The sequence below is a fragment of the Vulpes lagopus genome, chromosome 8 (genome assembly GCF_018345385.1).
Source record: "Vulpes lagopus strain Blue_001 chromosome 8, ASM1834538v1, whole genome shotgun sequence".
NCBI classification, from domain to species: domain Eukaryota; kingdom Metazoa; phylum Chordata; class Mammalia; order Carnivora; family Canidae; genus Vulpes; species Vulpes lagopus.
Window position 1 is genome coordinate 96,830,749 of NC_054831.1, and position 12,055 is coordinate 96,842,803.

Consider the following 12,055-nt stretch of genomic DNA (forward strand, 5'->3'; position numbering starts at 1 on the left):
CATAACCCTGAGCACACCTACTGCCAGCTCTTGGCTTCTAATACCATTTCTCAATGAAAGGGATCAGGATCCCTTAGAGAATTGGCTGATTCTAGAACTAGGGCAGGAAATACACAAGATGAGTCTGGAGCATCTTGCAGTGCTAGAAGGTAAGGAAGGGGCAACATGTCAAAATGACACAGGAGCCATAGAGAAGAACTCTCAAGGGCTAAAGCTGTAAGAATTTCAGCAGTTAAATAAGTAACATAATATTAGATTGTATCTCCAAGTTCCAAATGGGTATTCATGAGTCCATACTCATATAAACAGATCATTGAATAAATAAATGAGAGAGAACAGGCAACTTGCCCTGGCAGAAGAATTCCAAATAATTTGTGGAGCTACTTTGCACTCAAGCAGTTACCCTTACATGTGACTTCCTTCCAAAGTACAAAAGGAGAAAAAAGAGTAACATTATCTCAACCAGGTGACCAAGGTTAGTATCAACAATGAAAAGTCATATTGATAGTATATAACCCTTAATATGATGTGAGAAGAATGATACTTTACCTCTGTCTTCCTCCTAACAATTAATAACCCCTGGTAACAATTCCTCCTAACAATTAATAACCCCTGGGTAATCATGAGAAAAATATCAGATAAATTCCAACTGAGGCACATTCTACAAAATACTTGGCTAGTATTCCCCCAAACTGTCAAGGTCATAAAAAATAAGGACAGTCTGGAGCACCTGGGTGGCCCCATTGGTTGAGTGTCCGATTCTTCATTTCCCCTTGAGTCATGATCTCAGAGTTGGAAGATCGAGCTCCACTTTGGGCTCCCTGTGAGCCTACTTAAGATTCTTTCTCTCTTCCTCTGCCCTTCTCCATCCCCACCCCCACCCTGCTCTCTAAAATAAATAATCTTAAAAAAAAAAAAAAACCTGGGAAACCAGGACAGCCGAAGCGAGCTTAAGGACATAGGACAACTAAATATAGTGGCATTCTGGATAGAATCTTGGAACAGAAAAAGGACAGTAGGTAAAAACTGAGGAAATCTGAATGAAGTACGGACTTTAGTTAATAATAAATTATTGATACTGGGACAGCAATTGCAATAAATGTACTATATTTATGTAATATGTTAATAGGGAAACTGGGTATGCATATATGGCAATTTTCTGCACTATATAATTTTTCTGTAAATCTATTCTAAAATTAAGTTTATTTTTAAAAAGAACCCCATTCATACACCACCCCAGATTTTGAGGTTTGTGTCATTTTGCTCTTCTCATTATTGTCATGCACTGTCTTCTTGGTGATATCCCACATTCAGAGTACTTTATCATCTAGCTATTTTTCATTCTAAGACTCATCATCATTGAGGCTCTTCAACATTCATGTGGACATTCCATCCAACATCATGCCTAACCTTCATCAATCTGTTCAATTCCAATACCCATCAGACATTTCCTGAATCAGCCACTCACTTCCAGAGCCCTATAGTACTACCTCTGCACTTTGAATCATTGACCGCAGATGACAGCCCCCACTATTCCCATTCCCCTCCTTCTTCGAGAGTGATTGAATCCCTGATGTTAGCTTGAGAGTCAGCTAGGATAAAGAGTACACTTCCCAGATTTCCTTCTACTATGTGTGACCCATATGACTAGATTCTGGACACTCTTGTATCACTTTTATTATAGGTCCTTAAATGGAGAGAACAGTTCCTTCTCTTATCCTCTTCTCCTTCATGCTGACTGAAATCTGTGTATTGATGGCTTGAGTTCCAACATCCATTTTGGGTCATGAGTTGACTATGGGAATAGAAGCCACATATGGAGACCTGCAAAACCAAAGGTCCCTGGGTCTCTGATACTATAGTGCAACCAACCCAACTCTGACTGCCTATCTCTGGAACCTTATAGGAGAAAGAATTTCTATCTTAAGTAACTGTTATTTTTAGGTTTTCATCATTCCTAGTTAAACTTACAAATCAGTTCATTCCCTTATTCCATCAACCTTTCTTGGCAGCATAGCATAAGAGCTAAGAGTAAGAGCTTCAAAATCAAAGAGATTTGGTTTGATATCCAGCTCTACCACCTAATAACTTCCTGATCTTGGTCAAAATATATGTAAATGGTATATTTACATAAATATAAAGCATCAATGCCTTATCTGTAACTACCTCATTGCATCTATATTGCAGGGATATTGTGAGAATCTTAATGCATGAGACATATAAGGAACTCAATAAGCACCATTATCCTTTAAGAGTCTCACTCTCAGCTCCCATAATGCATCACTGCATCCAATCCTGCTGGCATTCTCAAGAACCTCCCTTGTTCTGCTGTATCTTCCTTGCAAATCCCCACTTAGGTCAATGCAAGTGTTCTCCATGCCCACATGATTTTGGGCCTAACACAATTATGCAACCTGGGACCACTACAAATGTATGGTCTCTAGCCTCAATGGGGTTCTGCTGGAGGCTGGGAAATATTCAAAATCTGTGTCTATCCCTAAGCATATCCGTTTCCCACAGTTTATGCAACCTTTTCACTCTTCAAGTCATTTCTAGAATAAAGAAACATGTTTATGCTGCTTTTTTAAAAGAAAAAAATTTCCCTCAATTTATCCCATCCCCTCTGCATTCATGAATACCTTACTCCAGCTAAAGCAGAAATAACCATAACCTTTATTCTCTTTTGGGCTAGGGACTCACCTTCTTTTCCTCCCCATTTAAATCTGCTGAATCTGTATTCTTTGTGCATATGTTCATATTTTTACCAATTACTAAAAAGTGCTTTTAAATACATTATTTCATTTAAGCCACAGAACAATACAGCAAGGAGAACTTGTACTATTGTTCTCATTTAATAGATGGAGAAACAGAAGCTGAGAGAGGTTAACCAGCTTGCCCAAGGTCACCTGGCATCTAACATCCATGTTTCATGGCTTCAGATTCAGCCCACTTTCCACACTGCCCCACCACTTCCCTAGACCCTGCTAACCATCCCATCCATGGTCAAACCAGATGAGACTCTCCCTTCAGAAGCTCTTTCACACCCACCTTTTTTCTAGGTACACATGCTGGCTCTCCTCCACCCATCCTTAATCAACAAATTTAGCTCTACTGTTAGTATCTAAAGCCACCACCCTACCCACCTCCCAGATGCCTCTTAAGTACTGCTTAGATCAAATCTCATCTGTCTCAAAAATAGTCGAATGTTATCAATTTCCTGGAGAATCAAGCCCATGTGCCACAGCCAGGTGCCTCCAAGGTCTGAGCCTGCCTCCTTTTCTGGTCTCATCTCTCTGTATGAACTGCAGGGAAGCCTCACTCTCATTTGGTCTATTGGCCTTTTCCTAAACTTTCCTCTCCCTGGGCCTTGATCTGTTATCTCTTTTCACTTACAATTCCATGCTCACTAACCTACCACCCATTTTGAAATTCTGTACACCTTAAACACACAAGATCTAAGTCCTTCATAGAGCCTTCCCTGCTTTCTGAGTGGCAGAAAGTTCACTCATATGGCACCTAGATGCCCTGTCACATAATTTCCTCTGTCAGTTGGTAAGTTTCAGGAAGCCCCTCTGTGCCCAAGGTATCTTTGTATCACTCTAATACCTAGCGGGGCTCTGAATATACCAAGTATGCAACAAATGTGGAAAATGCTCTGGTTAAATGAGTATTCAGCATTAAAATCACCTAGCATGCAAACATATGCAGTTGGATTCCAAAATAAAAGAGGCACACACCACACTACCACAAATGTATTATAATAGACACACACGCACACACACACACACACACACACATACACACACACAAACACAAACTTTGACAATATCCATGGAGTTTTCCATAGTCTTTAAAAATTTAACAGATATAAGAGATAACTGAGGAAACATTAACTCATAATTTTATAATTTAGGGAATGATATATTCCACCCAATTAAGAATTCAACTCAGTTAAGATTGACCAGCAGCATCCCATAGACATTTAAAATTTTGTATTTGTATTTATTTACAGTACAGACATAGGTTTTCAAGGATTCATAGAACTTCATGTTGTAAACCAGGTTTTTTAACTGGTCTCTTTGTTACGTAAGCAAATCTAAAGGCAATAAAGTCCTGAAAAGTGGATGAAACCTTAACAGAAACTCTGTGTGACCCACAGAGCCCTTTAATAAGACAATGTCCATGTACAACCTACATCCAGTGATATTCATTTTGATCTAATGATGTTTATATGGAGGATACTTGTGCTAGCTGTGATTTCTTTTCATGTAATGTTCCAGCTCTCCACTTCTAGTCACATCATTTAGAACATGGTTCCATCACATGTTGCTGTTAGTTCACAAGCAAATCAGACATCTTAAAGACAACAGGAAGGTTACAACAGGTTGTACAATGCAGGGCAGAAACTATTATGAAAACCAAACTCTCCTGGCCCATCTTTTCTTTGGGCTTCCTTTTGGTCTTTACCCTGCTTGGGTCTTTGGGAGTTGTGTGCATTGGGTAAAGTACCTAGGACACCGTCTCATTTTAGCATAGGTTGGCTGGCTGTGAAGAGCTAAAATGGGAAAAGAGTTAAGGAACCCTGAGACCCTCAGAGAAATAAATTATAGCTGCTGTTCTTTTAACTCTGCTTTCTGTTAATTTTTTACTTAAGAAAAATAAGATATTTCCCCCTTTATCAACTCTCACCTTCTCATATTGTAAGCAAGTGAAATAAGTAAAGGTCACTTACAGGCAAATAGCCTTATAAATCTGGTAAGTGTGAGAGAAGAGGCCATGGTATAGATTAAATGTTTGGGGTGATATGCCTAACTACAGGAGTTTACAAGGATGAACAACCTGAGCTTTGATGTACAATGCTATCACTGTGTGTTACATAACTGTCGCCCATAAGGACTAATTGTTGAAAGTCATATAAGCATAAGTAGTTCTTCAAAATTGAGTACAAATATAACAAGAATGAAAGCAATAGGGAAAAATTCAGAAATGTCCAAATATCATTGCTTCTGGAGCAAAACTCTATTGACCGGTATTTTTGGTTTGCCAACAAGAAAACGTGAGAACAAGAGAATTTTATAAAGCAGTAATTGTGAAGAAACAAAACTAAGCAAAAATGAGTTTCAGGTCTTCATTATATAGTTTATATAAATCCAGGTTATTAATTCATAATTCCAGGCAATGGCTTTCCATGCACTGTATCTATAACAACTATTAAACGGCCTCTCTCTTTCTTCTCTATTTAGAGATCCTTACATAACCAAGTAGTCCCTAGAGAATTTCTGTGCCACCATTTGCTTCCAGTTGCTTCACAAATGACTCTAAACCCACCTCTGGAAACTGTGTATAATGGGCAGTCCGAAATCATTTATGATTTAAGAGTGCTTGTAGTGTGCTAATGATATGAACATTTATATACCTCATCAAAACATATTTAACCAGATAATCCTTAAAGCCAAGACAATATGAGAAAGTGACATTGTAACATACAACAGACCACAGATTTTTCCCACTGAGCTACAGCCTACTTTTTCCATTGACAAATTTCACTTCCTTCCAGAAATATACAAAGTTAACTATAAAATAGTAACAGCACAGTGTTCATTAAGCCACAGAACAAATCATCTTGTTTTCAAAATATTAACCTAACCTTAGTGTCATATGCATTGATGTAGTAACCGAAAGAACTGTTACTTCCAAAGAGTATATACAACAAAAGTGCTGTAGGGAAGTCTTACCAGCAGAACTATTGGTAGCTACACAAGAGATCCATTAAAAATTACTGTTAGTGACGTTAAATGACAACTTATCAAAAATTCACTTAATGTTCACCAGTGTTAGCTCTTTAGAACAACTCTAGAGTAAACAGAGTGTCTTCTGAATATAATCAACAAGCAACAAAGCCAGAACCCACAGTTAGAATTTCAGAGTTGGTAGAAGGAATCTATAGTAGAGCATGGATCTCTGTCTGTGTTCAAAATATCTAATGATATTTTTCATCTATACCCAACTTCTTTGAAAAGTACTATACTGTTTCATTTCCTCCTTTCACTGTAACAAAATGTATTAAATAAAACCTTTAGATTAAGTTTAAAAGCAGCTGAAAAACTGCCTGCTTTGGGCTCTAATTAGACTCTTTTATCTGGGAGCTTTGGCTCTCAAATATCAGAAACCCCAATAACTTATCATAAAAATACAAGCTCTTGGTTTTGAAAAATATACAAAATGCACTTCACATGGAAATAGCTCTTGATTGTCAAGGAAAGTAAGACACCAGTCTCATTTATAGATTCACGTTGTGCTTGCATTTCAATGATCTTTGTTTTTGCAGATTCCGTTTTTCACAGTTTTGGGCAGCCTCTGGCCTTTGGTGTAAGCACGGTACCAAAAATGGAGAAAGAGCAGCAGAAAGATGCACCCATAACTCATAATGATGTACAGAAAGACTGGAAACTGGTACTTGCAATCTTCCATGAAAAAGAACTGGCCTATATGGATGGTGACAATAATGAACTGGACCTAACAGATGAAAGAATGAAAAATATTATTCAGATATGAAGTCACAAAGGAGCAATTATTTAATGCATTCTTTGGCTGCTTATGTTTAAACACTCTCTAACCATATCCAGGCTATTGTTGGGTATGGAATTTTATCTTTAAATCTATCCTCCATGGGTGTTAGAGTGGGTGGGACAGAGTCAAAATCAAGATGGAAATGGGGAACCACTATTCAGTTCTGCCCAACTACACAACTCCAGTGGGCCCCACAAACATGGCCCTAGAGCTGTGCAGTGCGGCAGCCCTTTTGTACCCAAAGAATCATCAGAGCAGGTTTTCTTGGCAAGTCTCTGTCTTGAGTCCTGGACTTGACAAAATGCACATGGGACTCCTATATTATGGCCTAATTTTCTCTAAGAGTTTTGATTTCAAATATTCTGTCTTGCTGTTAGATGAGGTATTTCAATTTGGAGGAAATACAAACATTCTAATTAGAGCCCCAGCAATTCTGTAGGAACCAAAGCATCCCTGGGTCCTTGTACCTGCCACTTGTCATCCACAGCTATATCAGGGTAAAAATATATCCTGCCAATGACAGCAGAGAATCTGTAAGGAGTGAAACAGCATTGATGACTCTCCTCATGAGGCCCGGGAGCTCTTTGTTCCAGGACATTCTACACAGCTTAATGGGAAGACTTCCCAGGCTAATGCCCAGGTTTTTTGCATATCTTTTTTCTCCTGATTAAAAGGCAACATGTGCTCTGTGAGAATGTTAGAAAAGTAAAACGCCATAAAGAAAAATAAATAACAATTACCTATAATCTATCCAGTTATAACCATAGTTAAGCTTCCCACAGTTTCTTTATGATCATCCTCAAGCTTCCTTGCATTATCTTAAGAAACTTCGATGACATGCATATGCAGTTGCTACACTTATTTCTCTCATTTTGCAGACACAAAGATGATACCTTTGAGACCCTCGGCTCGGTGACACTATCAATATCCGACTCAAGTGTGTTTGTGTATAACCAACATATTCAAGATAATAATAAATATCTATTCTTTGTTCTATTTGAGTATTTTGCCACATAATTAAAAAGGTTTTATAACATTCAAGAGTAGGTTAAGTGAAAAAAAAAAAGCCCAATACAAAATTGTATATGCAGTATAATGCAAATCAAGCAACTGGTATACACATATATGTGGAATTATGTTTATTTTTTCTTTCTCTTTGCTTAATTAGATGTTCTAATTTCTCAGCAACAGTCATATGTTACTTTATAATCAGAAAAAAATACTTAAAAAAAGCAATTATGAATAATTTTCTTGCAAAGTAGGAATTAAAATAATTTATTTCACTATTTCTGTGCACTTGGTTATTTTGTCAATATATATGATATACTGTGACTCTACCTCTTTAATCAGCAAGTATGTTACCATTTAGAAGAAAAAGAGACTCAGAGGCAGGGATGGGGGAGACTTATAATGCCCTCATAGTTATATTCTCTTCCTCAAAATCATTTAGACCAAGAATATGGAATGTCTAACTTCTAATTTAATATTATGCCTGTTGTGATTCAAATAACCTTGAGATTATCTTGATCATAATTATATTTATTTTATATAAAAGCATAAAATGGTATAAAGATGGCATAAAGATATACATTCTGGTTTAACTGTCTGAACCTCTTGGCTACCAAATACACTTTGTTTTCAACACAGTTCTGGAAAAAAGTTTAAATAACATGGAAAGGATAATGATGGGGTGCAATATAGGGGCTATACATTCTATATTCCTATTTTTTTATGACTTTTGTGCTTTTGTTAGTATCCTGATTCATAGGGAAGAGAAATGACTCCAGTTTAGTTTTATATCTGGTTTTAAAGAAAACTGATTACTCACAAGTTGTAATGATGTCAAATACTTTTTCCACCACAGATACTTCTGGAAGGCTGGTCCCAGTGCAGACAGCCCATAGTAGGAATACATGACTACATGTACAGCTGTATTTAGAAAGGCATGGAATGTTCCCAAACCACCTGGAAAATAAAATTATTGTAAAGTGGGGGCAATGCTCCTTAATATATGATTCATTTTTGTCTGAACTGAGATTTCAGAATAATTATTTCTTTAATTTTAGTAGAGAGAAAAACATATACAACATCAATGTTGTTAAATAGTTACTAAATGAGAGGGAACTGGATAACACGTTCATTCAGTAAAATGAGATGTAAATCTTCAAAAATAAGTTAGAATGCCTTTATTTATTGTTATATCTTAACCTTAAGATGGACTTTTGATTTAGGTTCACTTTAACAAACTAAATTGAGTTACTTTTTAAAAATGGTATATGCGAAATAATAATAATAATCAAATTCATTTTTTAGTAAGGGTTGGCATATATAAAGTATACAAATACATTAATCTTAAGCGATGATTTTACACATAGGTATACACACCCATAACCATCCACCGAAGTCAAGATATAGAACATTTCCAACATCATGTACAGTTTCTATGTCTCCCTTCCAAGAATATGCTCCTCCCAATGTAATCTTTATGCTGACTTCTATCATCAAGTACTAGTTTTCCTGTTATTAACCTTTATATAAATAGGATTATGCAGGATAATCTTTATCCATGTTGCTATGCATATTAGTAGCTTCCTTTCTTACTGCTGTATAGTATTATAGTATTACACTGTAATGCATCACAATCCATTCTCTTGTGCTACAAAACTTTGGCAATAAAACCACTGGCTTTTATTAGTAGGCTATGCTGAGTTTGCCTTAATTATTTAAAAACAATTATTGCTTTCCCAAAATAAACATTTATTAATTGTTAAGCCACCTTTGTTTACACTTCCATTTGATTACTATCAATTATGACTTCCTATTTTGGTTTTCTTCTTCTAACCACTACATCTCCTACTGATCACATTCAATTTAGAACAGAAACAAATAACCCTGGGGAACAGAAGCAAAGTTCAACTCAATTGTCTTTTTAGCTGGACTTGTGTAGTACAGTGTAAGGCGTAACAAGGTGACTAGTTGATAGTAGGGCAAAAGACCAAAAACTCCTCCTTAGCATCTTTCCTAAGAGGCACACTCTGGAAGAAGCTGCATTCTTTATATATAGCCTGATTCAGCTTAGTGATGCTGATCTGGGATTTAAATTTTTCTCCAAAATATTCTACTTTTTTTATTCCATTCTTCTTTAATTCCAGAAATAAAATGAAATCTCAAAATGTGGAACAATTACATTAGAAAAAGGACCAAATTTATAAACACTACATATTACAGGAAATTTAAAACAAAATAAAAATTGTTGCATAGTAGAAACAGATTACATTTCAATAATCATTCATAATTGCAGAAATTCCGGATACTTCTAGATGTTACCACTGGTAAAGTACTCCTTTAAAGTAACCTGTTTTAAAAAATTATTTTTGAGTTACTTAAATATTCCCCCAGTGCCTCATTTATGCTGTCCTGTGCTTCATAAACTTTCTTCTCCTAAATAAAGTAAATAAAATTGCAGCTAATTCTTTAATTTTCATAAACTTCAAGTCAGAAGAAACTGAATTAATGAAGCTTATTAACAACCTCCCACCTTTTATTATTTACATTTGGGTTAGTCTTTTTTCCCCAAAGAAACTTGAGTTAATAAATTATAGTGGTGTGAAAACACCTTTTCTAGGGTGATTTAAAAATATAGTAGTTGTCTATTTCTGAGAGTTTAGGAGTCAAGTTGCTTAGCATAAGCCAAATACCTCTCACGTCCATTTGTGTCTTGTGATTATATAAACACACAGGAAACAAACTACATCAGAACCTTTCTAAGATACCTGACCCATTTTTTTTTGGTCGAAGACTATTTTCCATCCAGAATCTTTCACTATTTAAATGTGCTAAAATGAGAAGGATCCAATGGGCAGGAATTTAACAAAGCACTAGTGTACCTAACAGGGTTTAGTTAAGGATTACTAATCAAAATCAGCTTTCAAATAAAATTAACTTGCTGATTTTGTCTAGTTATTATTTTCTCAGATATGTTAATAAGTTTGTTCATAGAACAGTCACGTTTTAATTCATAATGTTTTTCACATCTCCTTTGGAAGGCTTTCCTAATAAAGTATTTTCTAATCTTGCTTTCTCCTTTACAACAATACTTTTGCAAAGCTAACATCTCTGAATGAATTACAATTAGTGCCATCTCATTTTATTCCTTTGGTTTAGAAAAAGGAATCACCTGGGTAGTAATCACAATTCTACATATCTCTGGAAGGGAATATGTGCATAACGAATATAAAAACCTGCCAGAGAAACATTTGCATCATATTCCAAAGAAAAGTTGGAATTCTTATTATGCCAGAGAATTGTACAACAGGCAAACAGGAAATTAAATACTAGATAGAGATCAGCTGTGCTCAAGTTTTTGAAAGAACAGTTTAAACTGGAGTTTCATTCTAGGAATGAAAGTCAATGCCAGACCACATTTCTGGAAATATCTCAGCTCTTGTTGCTGTACTTGTCACTAAGTAGATATTAGGTGTACAAGTATTTACTAGATTCCACATGCAAGACTGAACAGAAATGCCGACTTAAGGAACATATAAGAGAGAAGAAAGTATTTACATTTTGAAAGCAGATGGGGGATTAAGGTGTGGACAAAGAACTCATTACAAAGTGTTTGATGTCTACAAACAGGGTAACATTGAAAAACCAAGGAATTTCATGTCTAAATTTTCATTATTGAAAGCAATGCCTATTTGGAAATGGAAGCCATACTATCAATGGGCTCAAGAATAGACACTAGAAAAGTACTCAACTCTATTCTTCAAATAAAGTTCATTTTTCCCATTATAAAACTAATAGCTATTCAATATAGAAAAATCAGAAAATATAGAGGAAGATAAAGATGGAAAGGGAAAGCTCTTTTTTGTGTCAGCACCTCCAAATAACTGTATTTTGGGGGTACTGCTCCCCAATCTTTTTCCTATTTATACTTATTTTTCAGTGTTGTAATATTCTGGTCTCAGAGAAGAATCTGAATAAATAAATTATAAGGGTGTGAAAGAACTTTTTCTAGCATACTTTAAAAATAGAAGAGACACCTATTTCTGATAATTTTGGAGTCAAACTGCTTAAAGGAGAAGATGAACTAGATGTCAAAATCATTTACATTTCACAGTTATATATGTGTATATATATATATATATACACACACAAGAATTCATAATCATTTTATTAATGGGTAGTTAGGTATTTTTCAATTTTTGGCCAATGAATATCACTCTACAAAGAACTTATGTGCATGTGAGAGAAAACAAATATATATAAAGATAAGTAAAATAATGGAAATTAAATAATATAGCTATCCTTGATTTGTAAAAGGACACAAATGAGACTATCTTATCATAACATGAGCTACATTTTTACATCAACATACATTATAAGAAAAACCAGCGGCATTTACTTTTTAAAAATTCATGACATATAAATGCCAATTTGGGGAAAGGAAACACCTCACATACTGGAAAATCCGATGCCCAAAGGC

The 12,055-nt window shown here is 35.6% G+C and overlaps 1 protein-coding gene across 3 annotated transcripts in view; it reads right to left on the reverse strand.

Moving 5' to 3' along the window:
• Window positions 1-3,985: 3,985 nt before the first annotated feature.
• ELOVL7 (ELOVL fatty acid elongase 7) overlaps window positions 3,986-12,055 on the reverse strand; it is a 79,870-nt gene continuing 71,800 nt past the window's right edge. For all 3 annotated transcript variants that reach the window (XM_041766529.1, XM_041766528.1, XM_041766530.1), the window contains 2 exons: window positions 8,399-8,535; window positions 3,986-6,516 (listed from right to left, as the gene is read on the reverse strand). In XM_041766529.1, coding sequence (XP_041622463.1) covers window positions 6,307-6,516; window positions 8,399-8,535 — 347 coding nt within the window. In that variant the 3' untranslated portion in view covers window positions 3,986-6,306. The remainder of the gene's footprint in view (window positions 6,517-8,398; window positions 8,536-12,055) is intronic.